The following is a 26684-nucleotide window of genomic DNA, read 5'->3' as shown; positions in this document are numbered from 1 at the left end:
GAGGTTTTTGTTGTTCCCTAGAGTCATTCACCACTGGAAGAAGACTCCTATGCTGGGGTGTAGTAGAGCAGCACATGGCACTTCACTCCCAGGAGCACACCCCAACAGAGAGGCCATTGAGAATTCTCTGTAATGTACAGTCCCTGCAAGACAGACAAGCACCCAACTCCCTGTCTTGTGCAAATTCATCATGTAAATAATGGAGAACTTTTTTCCTGCTGGGATTTGAAGCTTGGTGTCCTTTCTTAGGGCCAGCCTGCTGCAGAAATGCAGGATGCCAAGGGAATGGGGAATTCCCACACTTGCCTGATTGTGTGATTACTGCAGGCTCAGCTGTACTCATTGCTGATGGAGAGCTCTTGGGGTGGGGTGAGAGGGAAGACCCCTTTCTGGGCTTGCTGTAGTTAAGAACACATTTCAGTGTGCTGCATCTAGAGCTTGTGGCTGTCACCTGTGACTCAACCCAGTTTGGTTTGAGCTAGTCAGGAGAGGTTCTTAGCTACTCTGTTTTGCATCAAAATTAACTCCATAACGTTGGGATTGATTTATTTTTTCAAGACAAGAGATTTGTAAGAGCACTGCAGAAAAGTGTCTTTACTTGCCTTGCTTGATAATCTCACTGCAGTGGTCAGGTTGTGTGACCAGGAATGGCAAAGGCCTCTGTGTAGCCTAGGAACAGCTCATTTCCCTGGGGGACACCAGTCTTTCAGTTTGACTGATGTTCCCATTGTAGCTCTGCTCCAGGCACTCCTCTGCAATCTGTGCTAGGAAGGATCAGTGCTGCTCCTTTGGCCACTATTTCCTGCAGTTAAGGCTCCTCAGCTGGTGTTTTCTGCCTGGAGGCAGCCATGGAGTGGGACTTGTGGAAGGAGCACAGATAACAAGCACCCATCTGTGCTTCTTTTCCATCCCTTCGGGATGTCCGGGTGTCCCTGGTTAGAATTCTTCTCTGGATAAGATAGAGGAGGTGTCACTGCCACTGGGGCAGTCAGGGCAGAAAACAATAGCAGGTCAAGTCCAAAAAACAAGATTGATCAGTGAGTACATCCCTGCTGTCAGTCAGGGGCAGAGCTGCTCTGGGGAGGTCAAGGCTGGAGCTGTAGCCCACGTCCCTTCAGCTTCTTCCTCTGATAAACTTCCAGGAGAGTTGGAATCACACTTGCTCTGCTGGAAGCCTGGAGTCAGAAGCTCCACTGAGAGGAAGGCTGCAAGAGCCACAGCCTGTGCAAGGACTTTGAAGCCTCTGTCCCTTGAGTGGTGGCTCTTCCTTGGCTCAGTGGGATGTTCCAGTCCTTGTTTTTCTGTATTTACTTTGTGGTTCAGCTCCAGCCAGTGTCTTCAATGGGTGAGTAAAGAGGCATTGCCTTGTTTCTGTTTGCCATCTCTAAGGTTCACGATGAGCCTTGGTATTCTTAGGTGAAATTGGAAGGTGGGAGAAATATCCCTTTTGTTTGAAGGTGATGTGAAATTCCTTCCAGTTGGAAAGATCCTTCTGTTCCAGAGTGTGAAGGTTCCCATGCTGGGAGAACCTCTATTGCCAGGACACTGTGGGATTTTCCTCTCCCTTTGGAGGACAGACTCTATGAGTAGGCATTTTGCTACCTTTTCACCTGTTTCCTTGTCACAAATCTGAACTGAACTTAGTGCCATAATGTACTGCTGCTCCCTTTATTGCTTAGTTGTGCTGGAGCAGAGACCCCCAGTTACACAATGCACCCAGGATTAATCTCTGCAGCATGGGGCACTCACCAGTGCTTGCTGGAGCCTGATTTGTCACCTGATTTGTCACCCAGTCTAGCTGCTACCATGTCAGAGAACTAATGATAGCATCAAGCTTACAAATGGAAAAGCTTTTCTTTGTAGCTAGTGCTTGTCAGCCTCAATTGCTCTGGCCACACAAGAAGCATTGAGGAGGAAAAGAATTGAGACAAGAAAAATGAAAAGTAGTGAGCTGGAGACAGTTATTAATCTTGTGCAAACCCCCAAGCTTGTTGTTTGGGGGAGAAGAGGGGAGAGGCTGATCGGTCCCTTCTGTATTTTTGTGGAATTTTTTTTCTTAAAACTCAATTTAATTAATTCAAATGAAAAAACAGTGCTGCCAAAGACTGCTTGGTGTCTACAGGGAGGCTGGTGTGGGGCAGCACTGGCAGTCCAAAGGTGGCTGTGAGGATGTGCAGTGTTCCAAAGAGCACTGTTTGCTTTTTCTGCTTGTTTGCTTCCCCCTCACTCCTGCCAGAAGCTCTCAGGGGAATGAAAGATGTGAGGGAGTGCTACCTCAATTCTCCTGATGTGCCTTCTTCCAGCTCCCTCTGAGCTGCTGCATGTTCATCTCACTAAATGTTGCCTTTAAATTCTCTCCTGGATGTTTAGGAGACAATGTAATCTCCCTAGCTGAGCGTTCCCAGAGTCTGTCTCCAAAGGATATTTCATAATTACATGAAAGCTAATGAGAGTGTTGGTATTTTTAGTGCTGCCCAGCTGGGAAGCTGACAGGGCATTCCTGCTTCACCTCATTTGGCTTTTAACAGCATGAAAACCTTCTCATCTCAGTCAGTGACTCACCCTAAGGCCACAGCAAATCCTCTTGTGGAAACTGAGGGAAGCCCAGAGGAAGCTCTGTTCCACCTTTTCCTTTTGGGAGAAGTCAAACCAGCTTTTGGAGGATGGGATTTACAGGGCAGGCAAGCAGAGGCGAAAAGGAGAGCTCAGGAGGGAATGCCTGGTGAATCCCATTAGACATTCCTGCTGCATTCCCCTCTCTGCTGCCCAGGAGAAGCAGGCTGGTTGTGGTGGCAGTGAATCAGCTCCTCTGCATGTCTTTGAATCGTGGCACTGGAGATTCCTCCATAACCCAGATCCACGCTCCTGTGCCAGCTCTGCAGCACTCCTGACTCTGGCAGCTGCTCCTGCTTTTTATGCTGGATTTGAGACCAAGCAAAATGTATCTGTGGCTGAGGAAGGCATGAGAGATGTTAGAATTGTGAGGTATTTTTACAAGGTAGCACATCTGTGGGACAGATATTTACAGAGGACACAGCTAAATAAGAGTGACTTGAAGTCTATTCTCTGAAGCACTTGTAGCTCCCACTTTAAAGTCAGTGAAATAAATCAAAATAATGAACCAGGATCATTTGTGTTTCTAATAGAAAGAGCAGAGTATTCCTCCCTCACCCAAACTCCATCACACCATTGTCAAAACAGCACGGCTTTAGAACTTCAAAAGAAATGTGCTGTGGAAGGTTGAGGCTGTTGCAGTCCAAGATGCATTTGTGAGAGTGATTGGCTTTATTAGCCTAATTTTAGGAAATGGTAATCAATTTTCCTTACTCGGGGCAGTATTAGCATTCCTTTGCTTAATGGGGAATTGCTTGTCATGGATAAGTTGTGCTTAATCAGGTATTAAATGTAAGGCAAAATGGAACCTCTGGACTTCCAGTGAGGAAGCTGCCAAATGAGGGTTAATTGGAGGAGATTGAAAATTTAATGAACACTTAAATTCTTCATTTATGTTCTCCCTGTGGTACTCTCATATTTTAATTATTTGCAGAAGGTTCAGAAAGGCCTCTGGAAAGGGACACACTCCTTGAGCACTGCCAGGAAGTCCATGTGTTGATGTCTTGCCCCCACAAACACTCACTTCACTCACAAGCAGCTGATCTGTGCAGAACAGGAGGGTTTGTGGGCTTGCAAGGAGCAGCTGTGTAGAGGGTTTAATGTGTTGCTCCCCAGAAGGTCCCAGCTCAGACCTTCACACCCTCTAGATTGTAAGATAATGATTAAAAAGGTTTGGCAGCTCAGCTGTGAGGGCTGACACTGGCTGTGGGTGGGTTTTAAAAGAGGCTGCATAACTTGTTTGAGATGTAGGCATCTGGAAGAGTGACCAGTGACTTCAGGAGGGGTTTGCAAGTGCTCAGTTAGTCTTGACCAGAGGATTTTTGTCCTAGGCTAGATCCCAGGGGATATTTCCTATGGCAAAATCATTACCTGGACCTCAGATTTGCTTGTATCTTGTTTTTTCCCTGTCAGCTAAACAGCAAGTCAGACTGTTGCAGAATGTTTTAAGAGCTCTGGTAATTCACTTGTTCCTCCAAGACCTTTAAGGCAAGCTGTCAGGATTTTCCACAAGGCAATGAGTTTGCTGGTATCACCTTTTCTCCCCAGGGCTGAGAACAGATCACAATGGTTCTGTTAAGTCAGGGACAGAGGAAGAAAAGCATTTTTGTAATTATCCATTGTTGTAGTGTGTTTTCATACCTTGTAATTCTTTGTAATAGTTTGTTTTTGTATCCCAGTATTTTTCCCAAATGGTTTATCCCAGACTGTACCCCTCCCTTTACCTGTGTAATCCCTTTCCTTTGCTGAGGTCATCCCCAACTCCCCACCCTGGCTCTCTGTCAATCTCTCAGCATCCCATCCCCTCCATCCAGAAGTTTCAGTCCAGGATGTCGAGTGATTGTCCAGAGGCCAGGGGTCAGCCCCCCAAGCCTTGCCCCATATGCTGTCCTAAATGTCCATTCCCCAGTACCCATCCCTTAGGGTCACTTACTGGTCAGTGAAATGTTCTCTACTTTAGGTTTCCACCTCCCTTCAAATGTAACCTTGGCACCTCTCCCGGGGCTCTCAGCAGGAGCCCCCTGAGGTGTAGGGGCTCCCTGGAGCTCTTGAAATGAACCTTGGATTAACCCCTGCTAAGAGTCAACCCTTTCATCTTCTGCTGTTGTTCCAGCATCTCCTCTGCTGCAGGTGATCAGCAGGGCTGTCCTTCTGTACCCCAGGGATCAGCCTGGCTGCCCTCTGTACCCCCAGGGATCAGCCTGGCTGCCCTCTGTACCCCAGGGATCAGCCTGGCTGCCTTTGTATCCCAGGGATCAGCCTGGCTGCCCTCTGTACCCTCAGGGATCAGCCTGGCTGCCTTTGTATCCCAGGGATCAGCCTGGCTGCCCTCTGTCCTTCTGTACACCCAGGGATCAGCCTGGCTGCCCTTTGTACCCCCAGGGATCAGCCTGGCTGCCCTCTGTACCCCCAGGGATCAGCCTGGCTGCCTTTTGTACCCCTGGGGATCAGCCTGGCTGCCCTCTGTCCTTCTGTACCCCCAGGGATCAGCCTGGCTGCCTTTGTACCCCTGGGGATCAGCCTGGCTGCCCTCTGTCCTTCTGTACCCCCAGGGATCAGCCTGGCTGCCTTTGTACCCCAGGGATCAGCCTGGCTGCCCTCTGTACCCCCAGGAATCAGCCTGGCTGCCTTTGTACCCTCAGGAATCAGCCTGGCTGCCTTTGTACCCCAGGGATCAGCCTGGCTGCCCTCTGTACCCTCAGGGATCAGCCTGGCTGCCCTCTGTACCCTCAGGGATCAGCCTGGCTGCCTTTGTACCCCAGGGATGAGCCTGGCTGCCTTTGTACCCTCAGGGATCAGCCTGACTGCCCTCTGTCCTTCTGTACCCTCAGGGATCAGCCTGGCTGCCCTCTGTACCCCCAGGGCACGGGAGAGTGCCCCCCTCCCCTGTTCACTGTCTCAGGGCTGGCTGGAGTTCCCTCAGTGGCACTCAGAGAGACCAGAACAATCCATCAACACCTCAGTTTGATATCTACCAGCCTTGTTGATATCTATCTGTGTGTGTGTCCCAGCCCTGGACCCCTGCTCGGCCTACATCAGCCTGAACGAGCCCTGGAGGAACACGGAGCACCGCATCAACGCCTCTCACGGGCAGCCCACGTGCGACAGCGGCATCGACGGCGAGTGGTACCGCTTCACGGGCATGGCTGGTGACGCCATGCCCACCTTCTGCATCCCCGAGAACCACTGCGGCACGCACGCCCCCCTCTGGATGAACGGCAGCCACCCGCGCCCGGCCGACGGCATCGTGCGGCGCCAGGCCTGCGCCAGCTTCAGCGGCAACTGCTGCCTCTGGAACGCCAGCATCGAGGTCAAGGCCTGCCCAGGGGGGTACTTCGTGTACCACCTCAGCAAGCCCAGCGTCTGCTTCCACGCCTACTGCGGCCGTAAGTCACTGCTCTGAGCCCCCCTTGGTCCCTCCTTGGCTTCTCCAGGTGGTGGCCTGTCATATTGGAATTTGATACCAATATAGCCAGATGGAACGTGCCTGGGCTCGTCTGGCCCTTGCTGCTTGACCAAGGGCAGCAGCTGTGGTGGTTTCACCTCAGAGACACCTTTGGCTAAGCTGGATATTGCAGCTGGGCGCTCGGGACACGTCCAGGCATGCAGGAGCTCAGGTTTACCTCTGGTGGAGAAGCTTCGAGGCAAGGTGAGGGACAGGAGTCGGTTCTGATGGAGGGTTTGGATCCAGAGCTTTATTCCTGGCCCACAGGCCTCTGAATGCAGCTACAGCTCAACAGAACAAAGGAACCCCATGGTTGCCATGTCTTTTAACCCTGGGGAGAGGGGGAGGAAAGGGGTAGGGATCCCACCAACCAGGTAAGGGGGTGAAGTCTCAGGGGACAAGTGACACCTGGATGGCCCAATGTCCCCAGGGCTGAGGGGCATCTTTTGAACTTCGCCAATCACAGATGCCCTTGCTGGAATGCCGAGATTGACAGACAGCACTCAGCAGGGGCAAAGGGAGGGGAAGGGAGAGGGGATTGGCACACCTGGGGAAAGAACCGGGATAGCTGAGACAGGCTATGGCATCACTGCAACGCTGTCACATTCCAGCCGTTCTACCTGCTTTGTTCCTCTAGCAGGATTTTTCCACAGCTGACCTGGCCTCAGTGGTTTAATGCTCCCTGTGGGCCCTGTGGCTTGTCTTGGCACGCTACCAAAGTCAAAATTTGCATCTCTGTCTCGCAGTAATTAAACTTGATTGTTTCTCAGCAGCTTCAGCAGGTCAGCTTTCCCAGTGTGGGCCAGGTCTGGAACTGAGGGGCTGCACACAGGGTGGGAAGCTGAAGGGACAAATCCTGTGCTTTCCTTACATGCTCAGGGCTTTGTGCTGACCTTGTTCTTGTCGTGCCCTAGATTTTTATGACATCTGTGATGTGGTGGATTGCCAGGACTCCTGCCTGGACACTGGTGACTGCACGTGTTCCCCGGGTACAACACTTGGACCTGATGGCCAGACATGCCTTGGTAAGGGTGGAAATAAGCTGTGCCACTTGCTGATGCTTTTCTTCCCTTTGTTTCATTGCTCACATCTCAGTCCCTTGCCTTACAAAGCACTATAAAAAATGACATATCGAGAGGACTTTTCCCTTTTGCTGCTTGCAACCAGCACTGAGTCTCTGAATGGTTCCAACATATGACATCCCATGACTGCATCCATTCTGGTGCCCCTGGAGCTCCATGTTTCTGAGGCTGGATTTGCTTTCTGCATGGTTCAGTAGCAGAATCTCTTTGCAAGATCATGGTGCAGGATTCTGTGGTGTCACTGTGGTACTCAGGAAGTGCTGTGCAGTCTGGCATTAGAGATTTCCTCTCACACGCTCTGTTAAATATCTCTCCTCCAAAAAATGTTTTGCTGGCTGCTGTAGGGCTGCACAACAAACTCCATCATACTTCCTGCCCTTATGGGGCATTGTCCAGGGCTTGAGGAGACCCAAAGAACTGTAAGTCCCACCACAGCTACAATGGCTTTAGACAGCATGACAAGAGGGTATTCAGGGAGCTGGCACTTGGTGGCAGAGACCAGCATGGCCAGGGGGGAGGTGAGAGCAGAGTGAGGAATGTGGGCTTTGGAGATTTGTGGGGGAATCCCCATGAAGCTCTGAGGAGAGAGAGTGGCTGTGATTGTGTGTGTGGTGCTGGGGGAGAGCACCTGGACTGAGAGGTCAGGAAAATGAGGGGACAAATCAAGGGGCTGGGAAGGGGTGGCTGTTGGGGAGCTGCAGAGCCACACTGATGGATAGGGAGAGGAGGGAGAAAAGGGTATTGGGGGAGGAGGAATCTCATCTGTCCCTTGATTTGGTGGTGAAGCTGAAAGCAGAGTTGGTCCAGGAGGCTGTGTGGCAGGTCAGTCTGCTCCATAGGGGCTACACCAGACAAAGCAGGCATGGGTGGTTTCTTTCTTCACACACCTCATGTCTGTGAGCATCAGGGCAGGCCCCACAGCCATTCCAGTGTGTGGAAGGAGCAGCCTGGTCCTGCTGCAGAGTTACACTTGCTCCCAGTGATTCTGGGAAGGCTTTTGCTTAAGCAGCTCCACTTGTCTGCAGCCAAGTGGCTGACTGAGCTCTCTCAGATAATTAAAAGCATTTATTGGCTGCTTCTGTGCAAGCCTTCCAGTCACAGAAGTGCCCTTGACAAGCACTAGCACTCAGTGAATGTGTGGCAAGCTCAGAGGAGAGGATTTCCTGCAGCAGGGAGGCACACAGGAGTCCTGAGCCTGTCTGTGTGTGCTGCAGCTGCCTTCCTTCCTCCACGAGCAGGATTTCTGCCCTGCTGCTTCTCCTGGAGATCCCCAGGTGGCACAGCACCTCAGCTGGAATGCTCCCACTGCTTCACCTGCCTGCAGCCTCTCTTGTATGTCTCCATGATCTTTCCAATAACTTTCTGTGGTGCTGAGTAATTGTGCAATCACATCTCTGAGAGCAACTGTGCCCTGCTTATGGAGAAACCAAATAAATCCCTGTTTGTCTTTCCTAAACAGACAATGTGCTTCCTTTCCCAGCTGCCCCAAAGAGGGGGACTGAAGCTGCTGCAGTGATGCAGCAGAGCAGCTGTGGCTGTCCCATCCCTGGAAGTGTCCAAGGCCAGGCTGGACAGGGCTGAGAGCAACCTGGGATAGTGGCAGGGGATGGAACAAGATGAGCTTTAAGGTCCTTTCCAACCCAGACCATTCTGTGAAGGCTGAGCAGCTCTGTGCTTCTCCTCAGTACATTAGATGCTTTAAATCCCAGAGCAGAGCAGCTGATCCTCAGTTACATTTTCATTTAGGGGTTAAATAAGGTCTTAGACTTCCTGTCACACACCCACCAACTCAGTGCATTGCCTTTGACTTCTTCAAGGCCTGGATCCATGTTCTACTAAGCCATGGTTAAAATCAGCTCAGCACTGTCCCAACCCAGTCTCAAGACAACCAGAAGTGTCCCAGAAGTGCTGCTTGTCACCAGTGGGGAAGAGCAGGGACAGAGATCTCTGTGTGCTGTAGAACTTGGAAGGACCAGTCAGGGAATTTCTGGGCCCAGCTCTTGACCAAGACAACCTCTAGGCCCTTCTAACAACATCTCCATACCTTTGCCAGTAGCCCTTTCCCTCTTCACCTTCTGTTTTTAAGCAGCTTTAGATTTATTTTTAGAAGGGAAAGTGTGGAGCCTGTCACGTGTGTGAAAGCAGTCTGTGGGAGTCTCCTGGACATGTTTCCTGCCTCCCAAAGCAAGGCACCAGCCAAGCCTTTGGCTAAAAATACCCAATTCACATTGCTTGTGGAAGGAGACACCACCAGCAGCTGCCAGCTGTGGGTTCTGTGCATGTGTGGGACCACAGATACCTGAGAGAGCTCATCTCTGACCTGCCTGTTAAAATGGTACTTTGCTTTTTTCTTGGTTTTAAGCTTCTGACACCTAATAAATGCCAGCTTCTAAGCTGTTTTGATGAAACCCCATGTGAACCTTAATTGATAACCTCAGCATCCTGGCCTGCCTAAGAGAAATCATTCATTTTGTGGCTCAGCAAGAGCAATATCTGTTCCTTTCTCTCTGTTTGATTTACTTTTTGCACACAGAGATTAAATCAGGTTGAGGGATTAGAATCTCAGAGAACAAAGAAAAAAATAAAAGAAGGGCAGACAGACACAGAAGCCACTTTAGCTTTTAAAAGAATTAGGAGGAGTTTCCAGAGCTTTACCAAGAGATTCAAAAGCTACTGTCAGTGTTACTACTTGTAGTGGGATTATTCATTCCATTCCAGAGCTGGTTTTTTTTTCCAGATGAAAATGAGTGTGAGCAGAACAACGGGGGCTGCAGCGAGTTCTGCGTTAACCTGAAGAATTCCTTCCGCTGCGAGTGCGGGGTCGGGCGCACGCTGGGCAGTGATGGGAAAACCTGTGAAGGTGAGGCTTCAGCTCCCACAGGCTGCTGGAAACTCTGCAAATCATTCCCTTGCAGCACTGGCTGTCTCTTGGCTCCTTGCACCTGGGATTAAATGTCACTGCTATCACCTCTGTGCTTGCCAGAGAGGTTGATACTAAAATATCCTTCTAAGCAAGCAGAGAGAAATCTCCTTGTTGTCCTTGCTGCCTTGTCCATTTCTGTTAGGATTTGCTTGTGTTTATCTCCATGGGGGAAAGGCAGCAGTGGATCTGGAAGATTGGTGTTCCAGGCAGAACTTGTTGGATTTGATATCTGGAGATTTTGTGGGGGCAGATTTAGCAGCACTGGGTTTTGGCAGCTCACATTAGGTATGGGGTAATACCATGACATTAGACTAGAGCACGAGGATCACTTTAGCCTCCCAGGATAGAGATTGAGGAGAGGGGGTGCCAATCTGCAGACAGAAGTTAAATTTGGGATTAGGGCAACATTTTGATCTTTGGTGTCTGTGGGTTCTGCTGCTCCAGGCTCTCTGCCACTGTTCCTTCACAGTGGTGGCACAGCCAGGTTGAAAACCCTTGATAAATTTAGACTGGTGGCTTAAAGACCAAATTGTGGGCCTGATGTGTTGTCACTAACAATGTACAAACATCCCTGAGCAGAAATAGGCAAACCCAGCAGAAATTGATGAGTGCCTGATGGTTTCTGTGGTGAGCTGTGGAAAAGCACTGTGCCCCCTCACAGCAAAGCTGCTGCGTGCTGTTCACAGACACTGTGGGGCCTCAGACAAGAAAAACAACTACACAGGTGCCTCACTTTTCAGCTACCCAAAAGAGCTAAATCTGCTCTCTGAGCTCTGCTGGTACATCCCTCATCCAGGCAGTGACACTTTCCTGGGAAATGCTGCTGTGCAGAGTGCTCCTTAAGTTACTTGTCAAGGTGTGTGGGGGCAAAAATGCTCTGTGGGCTCTGTCCCTGCCACATCCAGCTCTGAGCTGCTGGGGCATCACATAAATGAGCTGTGCAATTTTTATTCCCAAGTGCTGCACTCTTCTGACAGGGCTGGAATAGTCTGGAAACTCATTTGTTTCTGCCATTCCCCAAGTTGCCTTTTAGGGCCTTTGATATATCATTTAATTTCCCTTCTGTACGAAGGATGGTGCCTTTCTTGAGTTTAACACTGCTGCTGGGGATTTTTACAATCTTGTTAGTGAGTTTTATTTCTGAAGATGTATCCTCAGCTTTGTGAGCTGGTAGAGAATGGGATGTGAGGTGTGAGCTTGTTTCTAAAAAGAACAAATTCAGGAGATTCAGCTTGATTACATGAGCTGCTGAGGCTGAGTAGGGTCTAATTTATCTCAAAATTTACATGATGCTTTACCCATTGCTTTGGCTGATATGGAGTTTGGGCTGTTATTTTCCATGCATTGTATAGAATTGAGTGTGGGATTTCCATTCTTTACATTTCAGTGAAAACCATACAGTGATTTCTAATGGCAGGCTCAGGGAGAAATATTTTATATTTATGATTTGCTTATCTCATGTTCTGTTATTTTACTGAGAACAGTAGTACTCATCTAGCATATTCATCCCAAAGGGTTAAAACAATCAAGCAGTTAAGGTTATTTGAAAGAAAAAAAATCATGATGCTAAAGTACAATTTTAAAAAGGGGTTTACACCTCATTTTCTGGGAGACAAACTGTTGCCTTTAATTATAAAAGTACAATTAAAAAAGGAGTCTCCACCTCATTTTCTGGAAACAAGCTGTTGCCTTTGAGCTGTATTGTTCAGACTGTTGGCTGCTCAGGGGTCTGTTGGGGGCTGCAGGATGTGCTGATTTTCCTTTCTTTCTCAGAAATTGAAGGCTGTCACAATAACAATGGAGGCTGCAGCCATACCTGTATTGAAGTGGAAGGCACCTACCAGTGTGAATGCCCCAGGGGACTTGTTCTGGCAGAAGACAACCACACTTGCCAGGGTAGGTCAACAAAATCTCCCTGGCAGCCTCTGTCCCCCAAGAGAATGTCTGAAGGAACTTTTCTTTTTGTTTTTGCTGTCTTCTCTTAGTCTGTCCTTCCCAGCGGGGTTAATGGAGCTCTGTTACTAATGACAGACCTTCCAAAGGTGAGAGCCTGAAGATGTTACTCTTCTCCCCAGGCAGAACAGCCACAGGGCCCAGCCTGAGTGCACCTTGCATCACATTAATTGTAGAACAGTGTTCCCATATGACTAATACTGCTTGACATTGTGTTGGGAGTTTGTTTTTGTGAGCAGGACAGGACTGCTGGGGTACAATCCTTGAGCTTTTATTGCAGCATCAGCCTCATTACATGGTTGAGACAATAGAAAGATGGCAAAAGCTCATGTACAGCCAGAAGCAGCCAAAGATTTCTTTGTTACAGAACATTTTTAAACTTTCTAGCCAATAGCTAATAATAGCTAAAGCTCACAGACAATTGTTCTAGCCAATTACTAAAAGCACATGTACACCTGCTTCACACAGTGCTTACTTTTCTTCTTTCTATTAACAAGACACAATCATTCATTATTAAGCTTAAAACCTTCTACTACCTTGCTAAGCATATTTTCCTGCATTCTTAAGGTCTCTCTTAGCCAAACTAAAACTCAAGCTGTAGTTTAATGTCCTTGCTTGGTATATCAGGGTAACTTTCTCTACTTTCAGCCTTTGCAGCTGCAGCTAGTTCTCTGTTCTTTCTGTTTCTTAGGCCTGCTTTTACAGCTTTCTGGAAATCTTCTTACCTCTGCTATTTCCCACAAACATCTCCTATTATACTGCTCTGTGCACACCCCTGACAAATTTATGCTGTTAGAGCTGACATTTTCCATGCTTCAAACTTCAGACTCTCAGCTAAAGCTGTCCAGTCCTTTCCAAGAACAGGGTTAAAGAGAGAGGCATGTTTTTTTCCAAGTGTGCCATTCCAGTGAGCATTCCTGTGCCTTGAAGCAGGGCACTAGCTTTGATATTAGGTGCTCCTGCTGCCCCTTGGAAAAGTGCCCAGGATAGCATCCAAAATTTGACTGTTGCTTCTGCTGTGTAGAGGCCAGGGCAGCATTATCCTTGAAGAACTTTCCATCTGAACTTTCCCCAGGGAGGCCTTCATGCTGAGTCACTTGTGCCTATGGCATGCCCATGGAATAAACAAGCTCCCTGTTTTTTTTGCAAAGATTTCTTTTGCAAATCCATCCAGGCTACCAGCAGTCTGGTGTTGCCTGGTGTGCTCAGAGAACCTCCTGCAGTCTGATGTGCCACAGAGTGCCCAGACATCAGTGGGAGGGACAGATCAGGGCTTCATGGTGGCCAAAGGGGCAGGTATGCCTTAGAGAGGAAGTTGGAATGGTTCTGCTTGATGGATTGTCTGCTTTATAAGCTTTTCAGAAATGCAGGGCTCCCAAGGGTGAGCATTGCCCACTTGGGATCGAGCAGTGGGGGTTTCCAAGAGCTGTGATCACACTCACTGACTGAAGGTCTGATTGATATCAGACCTTGGGATGCTTTTCAGTCCTGGGCCCCTGAGGCAGCCCCAGCAGGGCTGGAAGTCCTGGATTTCCCAGCCAGGGTTTCTGCTGCTGCTGAGGCTTCTCCTGAGAGCAGCAGCACTGCTGGGAGCCAGGCTGGGATCAGGATACAGCATCTCATAAAGTGAAATTGCCTCTTCTTTTTGCATTCATCAGTTTATGTCCCCATACTGTGGCCTGCAATTCTGAGCAGAAATGGAGCTGTACCACACAATTTTTTGTGACATCTAATCAGGTTTATATTGGTACAATTAACAGTGCAGGGTAGGCACAGTAGCCTGAAGCAATTGGATCTGCAGCCTCTCCACCCTCCTCTGCACTGTCTCCATGTTCAGAACAAACATTAATAATCTTCCACAGAAATCACAGTCTACAGCTTGCAATTTTTCCATAAAGATACCAGCCAGCAAAATACTTGGAATTTTGCAGATCATCCTAGAATTTTGCAGCCCATCCTATTCCTAAAGAGTAGGGATGAAATGCTCTTCTCCCCCATCCCCTGCCCAAATTTTTGTGCAGGGCTGCAGGGTTTGTGTTTGTAGCAGTGGGTCAGGGCTCTCCAGTACCAGAGAGCCTGTTCTGCTGAGCAGCCTGTGCAGGGAGATAACCTCTGCTCCAAGCAGCAGCACTTTGAAAGGCCAAGGAAGGAGCCAGAGGCTGGAATATGGTGCCAATAACACCAGCAGGCAGGGAAATGAGCAGTGGACTCCCCACAGAAGCTTCCTCCCAGGGGCAGGTGCTCAGAGGCATTGGTGCAAAACAGAGCTTTAAGTGGAAATGAGGAGGCTTTCCCAGTTCTCACAGGTGCTCTGGGAAGTATGAGGTGAAGAACTAAAATGTTTCACTGGCACACACTGGGTGTTTTCTCAAAGAGCCATGAGTTGGCTTGAGTCAAGAGGTTTCCTTCCCTTCTTTCTGTGTCCAGTGGTGGAAGGCACACAGCTCCTGCAGCTCTGAAGCACAGGGAAAATGGAATCTTTTCTTTTTCCCACTTTGTGCCAGTCAAAGACATGTAGAAACAGAGAGATCCTGAACTAAATCAGTCCTGAACTTCAGAGAATTGCAGTTGGGATCCAAATCTCTTGCCCTGAATGTCACCTTTATAAAAGCAGCACATTTTCTTATTTATCAAGGTAGTGCTAGAACAGCGAGTCCTTAAATCCAGATGGAGCCAATCAGTTTTCCAAAGGATGTTCCTCTCTGCACTGTGCTGTGTTCTCCAAGTCCCTTTGTCTGCTCCTGAGCTGTGCCATTTGACATGCTCAGTTATTCCCATTTGCCTTCTGCTGCCAGTGGAGGGAAGGTTAAGGTAATTTTTAGTTCTTTAAGCTTCTGTTCTAACCCAGCAGTGACATTATGGGAACATATTGCTTTGGGCACTCTGCATACATTTTAGCATATCACTTTGAAATGATCATCTTCTAATCAAAAATCCTCCCTGCAGGTACTCAGAGGCTGTTGCAAATACCTGAGCTGGGACAGGGAAATTTTTAAAGGGGGTTGAAATGCCTGTTTTAGCAGTGTGCCTTATTTCAAATATCCAGAATCTTAAATTATATAATTAATGATTGAAATTAAGGGAAGGCAGGTCACAGGAATGTCAAGGATGGGACTGCAATTAATTTTGGCAAGAATCTCTGGAAACTGGTATATTTGCAAAAAGGTTTTGTCGTGGGGTTTTAAAATATAATAAATGTAAATCCTGCAAAAGGTTTGTTTTTTCTGGCTGAAACCAGAATATATGCCACCAGTATGTTTGTCCTGTCTCCAACTGAACTGAATAATCCTAAGGAATGTATGTACAGCAACTACTTCTTTATTGAAGATTATTCTCTCTTCTTTCCTTTTTTATTTTGTCCAAGGTCTGTTTTCTCCTGCTTCTTATGTAATGAAATTTTCATTTAAAAAATTCACACGGAGGCCTGTATTAAAATTTAAAGGTTGGAAGGAGGTGGAATGAGTGAGCTAATTGGGTTTGTTTGTCAGAGCTGGGTTTATTGCTTATAAAAATATTATTATGGCATTTTGAGGTGCTTCCATTTTAGCTCAATATCTATATGGAATTACTCTGCCTTGTTTCAGCATGTTCTGGGTTTCATGTAAAATCTGATTAAGGGTCTTAAAAAATGGCTTTGCCTGGGGTGTTGTGAATTTGATACCCATATCTGGCAAAGGCTTTTCCCAGGACATCACAGTGCAAGAGATAGCAACCAAATCTGTGCTGAGTGTTAAGTGAAGCTGGAAAGCACAGCTGAGTTTTTGCTGCAAGTGCAGTGATTGTCTTCATTGTTTTCTGTTTTCTGCATTGCTGTGGCTGGGGAATTTGGGCCAGTGGCTGCTCTGGTTTGGTTGTGTAAGTGGGAATGCAAGGTGGGTAGTTAGGTTACTGTGGTAGGATCATAATCATAAATGCTGTCTAGGATTCCCCTTTTATTCCCCCAATTATAACTGGTATAGCCCTTCCCAGCTCACTGGTAGGTTTGTAGCACAGACTCTTATTCTGGGCACTTCTCTTGCAGTTCCAGTGCTGTGCAAGTCCAGCTCTATTGAGGTGAACATCCCAAAGGACCTGGTTGGAGGCCTGGACCTTTCCCTCATCAACACTTCATGCAAAGGCGTGTCCAATGGCACTCATGTCAACATCCATTTCTCCCTGAAGTCCTGTGGAACTGTTGTGGATGTATGTATACCTACTGCCCAGTCTCTGGCATTTGGGGATTTGGCTGTGGCTCTCTTGGGGACCAAAGTAAGTGATGGTGTAGCTGATTTAGCTGCACCCTCAGAGCTGCCATGCAGCTGCCCTCAGAGTGGATCTGGGCTGGCATTCTACAGTTAGAGAGCTTGTTCCATCCCCCTCCAGCATGGGTGCTGCTTTCTGCTCTCCTCCTGCTTCACAGGGTAGAAGGAACAAGTGTCCTGTCTGCTAAGACAGATTGTGGTCTCCTGATGATGTTTGAAAGGTTAAACTGGCAGCTGGTCAATGGCTGACCTTAGCAGAGGGGTAGCAGAAGTGTGGTGCATTGCAGCTGCCAGCAGCCCGAGGTCCTCACTTGGTCTGTGAGGATGAGCAGCATCACTCTGGTTGTGGGCTGTAAATTCACAAGCTGGCCCTTCAATGGCTCCTCTGAGTGTCAGCCCAGAGAGGGTCTTTCTCAGTGATCTCCCCTTTCTTTGCTGCAGGTAATCAATGACAAAATCATTGCCACCAACCTGGTGACCGGCTTGCCCAAGCAGACCCCGGGGAGCAACGGGGACATCATTGTGCGCACCAGCAAGCTGCTGATCCCGGTGACCTGCGAGTTCCCGCGCCGCTACACCATCTCCGAGGGCTACGTGCCCAACCTCAAGAACTCTCCCTTGGAAATCATGAGCCGCAGCCAGGGCATCTTCCCCTTCACCCTGGAGATCTTCAAGGACAAGGACTTTGATGAGCCCTACAGGGGTGACCTTCCCACCCTCAAGCTAAGGGACTCCCTGTACTTTGGGATTGAGCCCCTGGTGCACGTCAGTGGGCTGGAGACGCTGGTGGAGAGCTGCTTTGCCACTCCCACCTCCAAAATTGATGAGATCCTGAAGTACTACCTGATTCAAGATGGGTGAGTTCACTGTTCCTTCTCTTGCTGGCAATTTAGAGGGAATTGGCAGTGAGGCTGAGTTGTCTGTGTGATGCAGGAAACACTGTCCCCCTCTCCACAGCAGCCTGTCTGTCCTGCTCATAGCAATCACCAGCAGCCATCAAGCTGAAACCACTTCTCCCTCTCTCTCTCATTGGGAGAAACAGTGGGAGGCAGTGAAAGAGGTTCCTCTGAGTGCAGCCTTTACAGGATGTATTTCCCTGTCACTAGCCTTGTGGATAATTGAGTTGGCTCCTGTAGAAAAGATTCTCATTCCTGATGCCCTTTCTCTGCCAGCCACAGAGTGCCAAGCCAATGTGCAGAACCCCCATGTGCTGCTGCCAGGCAGCTGCTGCAGCAACTGGAGAAAGTTTCTTAATTTTCTCATAATGGCCTTATTACAGCATGAGCCAGAAGAGCCCATTCTAGTCCTGGTAGGAGCTGCAGGAGAATCCCTTGCTTTGCTCTCCCTGATGCCTGCCAGTGCAATAAACTTAGGGTCTTTCAGTTTTGCTGTCATTTTTTAGATGTTTGGGGTTAGTGATCGTTCCAGGATATGCTAAAAATACTTTTATGCAGATCTGTGGGTTCACTGTTGTAGTGGTTTTTGCACCAGAGGTTTGGGGAGCCTTGCTGTGGGCTCAGCTGTGCCTCCTGAGATGATCTCTTTTCAGACACTCCTTTGGGTGCTGAAATGACTGTGCCATGCTACAGCATTGCTGTGGAGTGTTTGCATCCAGCTGCTTAACCAGAGAGCTCTGAGGAAATATCATAGTTGTGAGGCAGTCTGCTGTCCTCTAGGGAGGGAAATCCAGCCAAAGGAATAGCTAAGACATACCCAAGAGTTGTAGCCTGAGAGTCAAGGGACTGTGCTTGTGTAAATCCTGAATGTTGCCTGCCAGAGCATTTAATGATGACAACAATCATGTCCTCAGCTGCCAGACTAAATCATCCACTGTTACAGCTGCTGCTGGCCAGTCCTGTGTGCTTGTCTTGTAGCAAAAGGGTCCTGCAATGTAAAGTACCCACAAATACTGTTTTCATTTCCTTCTGACAGAGGATTCAACATTAGCCTGCTCTCCCTCTCTCCTAGGCTGCAGTCCTTCTGTGCCCAACATTTCTGGGCTTTATGAGTAGATCTGTAATGGAAAAATTGATTTTATCAGCTCCCTGGCTTGGCTGTTCCCATGGACCCTTCACAGAGTCAAGGCCTCAAACATTCATTCCTTTCTCCCCATGAGTGAAAATGATGGGATTCAAAACAGCAGCCAAAACCTGAGCTGGATAGAGAAGGGAGAAGGCAGGAAATGTCATCTCTTGAATTCACACCAGCACTGGTTGGAGGATTTATGGCACCAGCAGTCCCTTGGTACCTGCAGAGGGCATTAAAACTTCACTGAAGGGAAAAGTGCTCCACTCTGCAGCCATCACTGCAGGCCCCAGTGATTCTAAATTAAATTAGCTGAATGCACTGCTAAGTTGTCCCTGCTCCACACACTTCTGTAATAACTCAGTTTCCTCCTAGAAATCCAGTCCAAAAGCCCATGACAATAAAGATGGAATTTTTGGATCAGTTTATGTAGGATCAGGCCTGCAAGAGTTAACTGCATAATCCAAAGGGAAACACTGTTTATATTGGAGGGGATATACCTTGGATTGAGGAATGGGAAAATTCCCTCTGCTGCTCTCTTCCCTGTTAATTCCCTGCCTCTGAGAGCAAAGTGGAAGCAAGGCAGTGACCGATGGCACAGCTGATAAACACTGGAGCTCCCTGGGGCATCTGGAGCCAGGTCATGTCACTGCTGAGGTCAGGAGCTGTGCTCAGCAGAGCACAGGCTGGTTAAGGTAGTTCCATTGCAAAGCCCATCTTCTTATGCCTCAGGCTGCCCTGTTTGTTGGTCTATGAGGTGGATATTTCATTGTGCAAGCCTTCCTTTCAGCCTTGCAACCCTGAATAAGAGGCTCAGAGCACAGCTCCCACAGCACTGCCACTCTGCTCCCCAAACCTAAGCACATTATGCACAGGGATAGGGTGGTTTTCCCCATATCCTGACCAGGCCCACCCCTTTTCCATCCATACCTGTCTCTTCTCACCTCTCCAAAGTGGGCAGCAGGGTCTCTGGGGGTTTCCTAGCAGAGTGGGATATGGTCTGGCCCCACAAATGCAGAAGGAGTTGCCCTTGTGACTCATGAGGTTTCTGTGCTGGTTTTGTCTACGTATCTCTGACTCCTTTGTGGTGGACTTTCCCTCTCCCTAGCCCCAAACCAGTAGGTTTCCTTCCACCAGTGTGGAGAAGCTTTGGAGAGCCTGGGATTTAGGAGTCAGTTTGAGGCAGTGTCCAATAATCATCACAGTTTATATGCTCACAAATGAGAACGTAATTGTGACTTGACTTCATGGCCCTAGAGCTTGGCCACTCACCTATGAAAAGTCTTTAACTGTCATTCCTTACAAGCAGGTGCCTTGTTAAAAAGGAATTTTGACAACACAGAGATTCCCAAAGAGCAGTTCTGCCTTCCCTTCAGTGAAAGCAGAACTGCTCTTTTACAGATGATCATGTCAAACATCAGCATTGCTGACAATGCCATGCACATTTCTCTTGTAAGGATGGGAGTTGAAGCTTGCTGCAAGAGCAAGGCTTTGAGCTACACCAGTACCTCTTGTCTCTTCCACCACTGCTTTATTGGTTTTTTTTAATATCTTTCAAAGTCCACATTTTTGGAATGAACTTGCTAGAAAGGATGAGCTGCATTGCAATGCAATTCCACAACAGCATCAGGGCCTCTCAAGATATCCAAGGCTTTGCAATAATTATCAGTAATTATTGAGCCACCAGAACTTTTTGTCTGTCAAACTCTAAGTAGGCTGTAATGGTTTATAAATGCATTGCACCTGGAATGTAGCTTGTTATAAAAGCAGCTTATTTTCTTGCAGTTCTGTGACCTCTTTTACAATCATACATTGCTAGTGATGGAAAAACTGAAATTATAAATTTTTGGTGTAGTGAATTTGAGCTGTTTGACCAAATCTAGCAGGAAGAAAAAATGTAAATTATACTAAGCAAAGTAAATCTGGACTTTTGTTTTCATCATCTGTCACATTTTAGTAATGTGGGTGTAGGCTGCTTCATTTTAAGCATAATTTATGTGCATATCTATGTGTATAGAGTGAGAGCATGGCACATTCTGTAGTGTATAAGAGTGCAGGCTGTTGCACAGGGAGGTGAAATGAGGACAGACTTGCCTGCAGCTCGCTGGCAGTCCCTCTCTGAGGGGACTGGGCCACGTCCTGCCAGCCCTCTGCTGCTGAGCTGTTCCCTGTCTGGAGATGCTATTAGCAATGCTGCTCTTTTCCCCCAGCACTCCCAACTTCTCTCCTGTGGCCAAAGAGGAAGTAGCAGAAATGGTAGCTGAGCCTGAGAGAACCAATCCCTCCTTTTCTTTCTCTGGTTAAGTAGGCTGGAATGTCTTTTCTCTTTCTTTTTTCCATTTCTGGGAAAGCCATTAAAGCCTATCCCTCTGCTCTCCTCAGCTGTGTTTCTGATGATTCTGTGAAGCAGTACACGTCAAAGGACCATCTTGCCAAGCACTTCCAGGTTCCTGTGTTCAAGTTTGTGGGCAAAGACAACAAGGTAAGCTCAAAACTCAACTCTTAGATATTTCATCAGCTCTGATATGACTGAGGAGCCTCAGCACCAAGTTGGAAAAGGGTGAATGGAATGGCTGGCCCAAGGCAGGTGCTGCTGTGCCTGTTCCAGCAGTTGCACCTGACAAAGGTACTTCAGGAGAGGTTGTTAAAAACAACTGAAATTAAAATATGAAGGACAGTTTTGAAACATCAAGCCACCACAGGCTAAAATCGTTGTTGCTTCCAGGGTGGTCTTGGTGGCCCCCTGTTTGCTGAGTGAGACAAATGTTCTCAGTCACCAGGCACATTTCACAGTGCCCTGTCTTTAAAACAACACAGGTTTTAGTTTGGGATCTCTTCAGCCTTGTGTCTTCTCTAGCTCTTGTGGGTACAGATGCCAGCACTCCAGACAGAAGGCCACCATGCTGCTTAATTCAATGTGAAACCAGGCTGTCTGTCTGAGGCAGCAGCTCTGTAGTGGGAAGACAGTGGAAGGATAATGCCATTTTCCTAATGCAAATAGCTTTCCTTTCTGTGTTGGAGGAAATTGGATCCTCCAGTCATTGTTATGCTCAGCCAACACTGCCTGCTCCAAAAGGTATAAAGCTGCTGTTCCAACTACTGGAGAGCCCCAGTAGGGTTAAAACAGATGAGCTCTTCTAAAATTCAGAAATTTTCCTTGGCTTTCTGATTACCCCTGCTGCCTCCAGCCTGCATCCTCCCATCCTGCACAATGGATTCTGCTTCAAACCTCTGCAAGTCTTTGTGGCTGCTGCTTGCAGGGATCTTGCTTGCTCTCCTGGTCATTTACAGGGCAGGGAGCAGCAATCCTGTCACTGCCCGTGCTGTGCAAGGAGAAAAGGCAGCTGCCTCCTTGCTCTTTGCATTCTCCCTCTCCCCTCAACTTAGCCCCTCAGCACCCTGCATCCTCCTCCTTTTCCCCTTGGTTTCCTGGCTTTGTTTTTCCAGCTCACTTGAAATTCTCTTGCCCATCTCCATCAATCCTTGCGAGGCTTCACGCATTCTTGACACGCAGCTCCTACCAGTCCATGTGAGCTCTTCCAAGCTGATTCCTGCCATTTTCATCCCTCCATCTGGAGGATCATTTCCCACCTTCTATTCCCTGTCTCCCCACTGTTGCCTCTGAGACCTCAGCCAGGCTCTCTGGAGAAGGCACACGAGGAAACAGACGGAGCGGCCGTTCTGGCTGCGGGCGGCGAGGCTGGACACGGGCCGTGTGCCAGGGGCACGCTGTGGCACACAGGCAGCAGTGCCAGTGGTCCCCAGGGCTGTGGCCTGACCCTGTGCTGTGTCCCCACCTCAGGAGGTGTTCCTGCACTGCCGCATCCTGGTGTGCGGGGCGCTGGACGAGACCTCGCGCTGCGCCCAGGGCTGCCGGAGACGCGTGCGCAGGTCGGCCGGGCAGCGGGAGGAGCAGCAGGACAAGGAACCTGTTCACGTGGCAAACCACCTCCTGACAGGGGGCCCCATCAGGATCGACTTTGAGGACTGACACCCACCCTCTGGAACAGCATCCCTGGCCTTCTTTAGCGCTGCCTTCTGTTGTGGTTGTTTGAGAAACCAGAGGTATTTGTTAAAGCCCCGCTTTAACTCTGTGGTGATTATTTGTCAAGTGGTTTGGGCCCGTGAGGCAGCCCTTGGAGTGTGACCCAGACTGCAGAGCAGTTTGGTTTTATCTGCATTTCTCCCCAACAATCCTTTAGCTGAAGGGACTCTATTTCTTTGCAGGCCGGAAGTGTTACCCAACTTTGCCTTTCCCTACATCCACCTACAGGCCCCAGGACTGTTTGTCCTTGACTAAACAAATGTTATCCAAGCCCTTCTTGCATCAGACAGTACAAATAGTATCATAGCTGAGTGTTTTTGCTGTGCAGCTCTGTGAGTGATGCTGAAGATTTCAGGTGACTGTTAATAAAAACATGTATAAAATATATCTCATCATGTGTAAGTTCCTTGGAGCAATGCAATTGTCATTACAGGCAGCTAAAGCTCAGATCTGTCACAGGCACATTTAAATGGGATTTTAAATAGCAAAAGGTATTTAATGAGATTTGATTTTTTTAGTGGCTTTTCATAATTGCATGAAGTTTAATAGTGTTTCCTCCTGTATTTAGTGTATCATTATTCTTCCCCCTCTTCTCCCACCACCAAAAATGCCTTTCCTAAGTGCTGTAGCACCTTGATTGTAAGAGAACCACCATTAAACATCTATAAACATCCCCCTCCCACGCGTGCTGCTGCCCAGTGTTTGTCTGGAAGTTGTGATGCATTGCCCTGGTTAGTGAGGCCATGGTTCCAACAGAGGATTAGAGGAATGCACATTAATTATTCATAGCCATCATTGGTGCTGTGGGCAGTTCTCAGGACAGGGCTGTCCCCAGTCAGCCTGGTGACAGGAGACACGGCAGCATTGTCTGAGTGGCCTTGGCAGGGGACACAATTACTGGTGATGGTGGTGGCATCGTGGCTGTCAGCAATCTTTTTGGGCTATCAGGCTCCTTCTGAAGAAAATACAATGGATGTGATCAGCTCAGGCTCCTCTGGGCTTCACTGGGCTGTGTGGTAAAGGATTAGGGTGTGGGGTGGAAGGGAGGAAGCACAGCCAGCAGTGAAGGACACCGTGGGACAGGCTGGAGGATGAGGGGAAGGATCCATCTGCACTGGTGGCAATGACTCTGCACTGCATCCCCAAGGTTTCCTACAAGAAGCTCCAGTGTGCAGCTCTGTCCTGCGTGCTTGGAGGTCTGCTGGAAGCCCCCCAAGCTTCTTCACCTGTGTTCTGCTTTGCTTGGAGCAGCCAAATTGCTGCAAAAGCCAAAATTTGCTGCTGCTCTCAAAAGGAAGGGGAATCCATTTGAAGGGACCATGTAGAAAGGAGTCACAAATCACCTCAAACATTTCAACCTATTTCACAGATTTATTTGTTCTGGCAAGTGAAATTCCAGTGAGGAATGAACTTTTAATGGCTGAGAGTTTAATAATTTTTTTAATAGCTTCATGGCTGCTTTTCCAATCTTGGAAATACATGTGTGTGTGTGTATTAAAATAAACAAAAATCTTTCTATGATGATAAGTAGGTATAAATGGAAAGATACTCTGTGTGTTATCCAACCATATGTGAAAGAAAAAGAAAGGAAAAAGGCTTCTCCTAGGATTGCTGTTCTGCTGATTCACATCTGCATTAGGACCACAGGGGCAGTTTCCCACTGTCACTTCTTTGTTCAGGCAGCCTCCGCTAAATATATTTGTTTTGATAAAACAAGAGCTGGGAAATGAAATTAATTATCTGGTGCCTTCTGGAGAATCAACTGGTCTTGTTTGTTTATATAGAAGAGATGTAGGGGGAGTGATGGTGGGAGAAGTTCCTTGCCTGGCTTATTTCAGTTATTGTGCACATTATTTGGTTCTTCCTGATGAATTCCTGTGAAGCAGCTTTTCCACTCTGCAGCTGAAAACAGTCCTGCCAATGCACAAAGTCAAGAGGAAGCCACAGGATGAACGAAGCAGAGTCTTTGTGTCCAGAGCAGGGTGGAATTGAGGATGACCCAAGGTTCATGCAGCAACCTGGAGATTGCTGTGGTCAGCTGCTTCCATGGCTGCACATCAGTGGATAGCAGGAGTGGCACGGAGGGGAAGCAGTTTTTAGTTTGGTTGCAGGTTTCCTGGGTTCATGCTCTGGTTTGCTCCTGCACAGGATTATCTACTGCTTTGCCAGAGTCACTGACACCACTTGAAGGTTCAAATATTTCCTCGTAGAGCTGCTGGTGTGGGGTTTTTCAGATTAGCACAGTGAAAAATGAACTGATTCAGTGGCTGGACTGCTTGCAGCAGACTCTAGGGTTTGGGATCAATGGTGGTCTGAAAGCAGGGAGAAGTGATGATTTATGTTAGTGACATCTCCAGCACATCAGAGTCTGGGTTCAGAGATTTTGTTCAGAACCCTTTGATTTCTCCAGTGTATGTCATCACATGCCAGCAGTTGCCTGGCTTTAACCTGATATCACTTGAACTGTAAGATAATTGAAGATATTTGCCATGCAGTTGGCTATGGAACCTAGACAATATGGATATTTTAACTTCTTTTTTGTCATTTAATCATTGGAGTAGGTTCACATTTAAACTGGCCACAGGCACTATTTCACCAGCAAAATACAAAGTTTGGGCAGTGTCTGGGATGAGGAATGTTTCCTTCCCATCCCTAGCCAAAAGCAGGTGTTTCTTAGCTGGATAATCAAGGTTGTCTGTCCAGCGTCATGCTCTGACAGAGCAGTGAACCTTAGCAATGCAGAATTCCCTGTCCAGTGGCATCAGCCCAGCTAGGAAAAGCTCTCATTACATCTGAGCAGTGTTGAAGTCCTCTGTGATGGAAAACATCCCAGCACACCCCATGCAGTCACTTCCATTTTCCTGGTCTGGTACCAGGGGGCTCTTGTTGTTCCAGCCCACTTGGGGCCAGCTGAACATCTCATTGCTGTTCACTGTGAGGCAAAGATGACTGGCAGGAACAGGAACAGGGCTTAAATAATTTATAGCTCCATGCATACATTTTAAACCCATTTAAACTGGAAGAAAAGCAACCAAGACAGACTCTTTCCATTCTTGTTAAATCACCCTTTTGCAGCCTTAGCTTCTCTGTGGCAGATGGAAGAACACAACCATAAATATGTTTGCAGGAGCCGCTGAAATATTTACGTGGCGTGGCACGCACACACCCAGCAGCAACTTCCTTCCAACAAGAAACCCAGCTGAAAGCTCTCTGCCAATGTTCTGTGGAGGCAAAATGCCATGCACCACTTGAAATTCTGGTTTTGCATGCAACAAAAGCTCCCCATAACAGATGGGAGTATTAACCACATTTTAGAAGGAAGGATGTCTGAGGCTGCTGATAGCAGCCCCACAGAGGTAGCACATAAGTCCTGTCACCTGACAGATAAGGCTCCAGAATTTGGAATATCTCATCCAAGTCCACTGTGAGCCTCCTGCTTTGCTTGTGCTAGAGATGGAAATGGATATCCAGCCATTTTGTGTGAAAAGGGATCCTAAGGGCAAAGCTTTGTTAAATGCTATAGGAGAAAAGTAATTAAATAGATGTGGATGACACTGGCAGAAGAAAAGTGGCTTCCTCTCCTGAGACTGGGGTAGAGTGCTGTGATTTCACATCTGATAAATGCTGGGCTTTGGTCCTGAATATCAATTGGTACCACAAACACCTCAAGCCCTTCTCCTTAACTCATGCTTAAGAAATCTCCAGATGTCCTAAATCAGTTTAGGGTCCACCAATTATTTAAATACTGCAGGGTTGTCAGGGTATGTAATGACAGGATGGGAAGTGTCAGGGATGGGTGTGAGCAATGCACTGAAAGCAAATTTCCCCTCTTCAGTCTGTCACCAGGGGTACAAAAATGTACATTGCATATCCATGCACTGGGAATCTCACAGGGCTTGCAGAAACCTCCTGCCTTGCACTGCAAATTAGAGAGTTACAGGGTGGGGGGAGGTAATAGCATGTATTTAGGGTAAGTCCTGTGTTTATAAGCAGCACTGCATCCTGCTTGCCTTGGAGAGAACTGGCATGGGATCCTGTGGGCTTGGGAAGGAGCAGTGGGGCTGCCCTCTGTCCATGGGCTGGCTCTGCCCTGCCCCGAGGGTGCTCTGGATGCCTTGGCCTGGGTGCCCCTCCCGAAGGCTGACAGGAGCTGACAGGAGTCTCTGTGCTGCAGAGGGGCTCTGGCAGCAGCTCAGGTGCCCATCCCTAGGCTGACAGGAGTCTCTGTGCTGCAGAGGGGCTCTGGCAGCAGCTCAGGTGCCCATCCCTAGGCTGACAGGAGTCTCTGTGCTGCAGAGGGGCTCTGGCAGCAGCTCAGGTGCCCGTTCTGAGGGCTGACAGGAGTCTCTGTGCTGCA

The 26684-nt window shown here is 48.2% G+C and overlaps 1 protein-coding gene across 1 annotated transcript; it reads left to right on the top strand.

The window, feature by feature from the left end:
- The first annotated feature begins 1173 nt into the window (after window positions 1–1173).
- On the top strand, window positions 1174–23011 carry OIT3 (oncoprotein induced transcript 3). The gene is made up of 9 exons (XM_036385537.1): window positions 1174–1345; window positions 5625–5999; window positions 6973–7083; window positions 9878–10000; window positions 11837–11959; window positions 16038–16198; window positions 16699–17114; window positions 20665–20764; window positions 22085–23011. Exons 1-9 carry the CDS (start codon window positions 1282–1284, stop codon window positions 22271–22273), a joined length of 1662 nt encoding a protein of 553 aa, XP_036241430.1. The 5' UTR covers window positions 1174–1281; the 3' UTR covers window positions 22274–23011.
- The last annotated feature ends 3673 nt before the right edge of the window (window positions 23012–26684 follow it).

Source organism: Molothrus ater, chromosome 8, assembly GCF_012460135.2.
Source record: "Molothrus ater isolate BHLD 08-10-18 breed brown headed cowbird chromosome 8, BPBGC_Mater_1.1, whole genome shotgun sequence".
Taxonomy (NCBI): Eukaryota; Metazoa; Chordata; class Aves; order Passeriformes; family Icteridae; genus Molothrus; species Molothrus ater.
Note: the sequence above shows the minus strand (reverse complement) of the source record. Positions and strands in the feature narration are given on the sequence as shown.

Excerpts from the sequence above, each read along its gene's own strand:
- OIT3 (XM_036385537.1), top strand. The coding sequence starts at position 1,282 with ATGTTCCAGTCCTTGTTTTTCTGTATTTACTTTGTGGTTCAGCTCCAG. Across the intron at positions 1,346-5,624 it reads CCAGCCAGTGTCTTCAATGG|CCCTGGACCCCTGCTCGGCC; the intron begins GTGAGTAAAGAG and ends TGTGTGTCCCAG. Across the intron at positions 17,115-20,664 it reads TACTACCTGATTCAAGATGG|CTGTGTTTCTGATGATTCTG; the intron begins GTGAGTTCACTG and ends TGCTCTCCTCAG.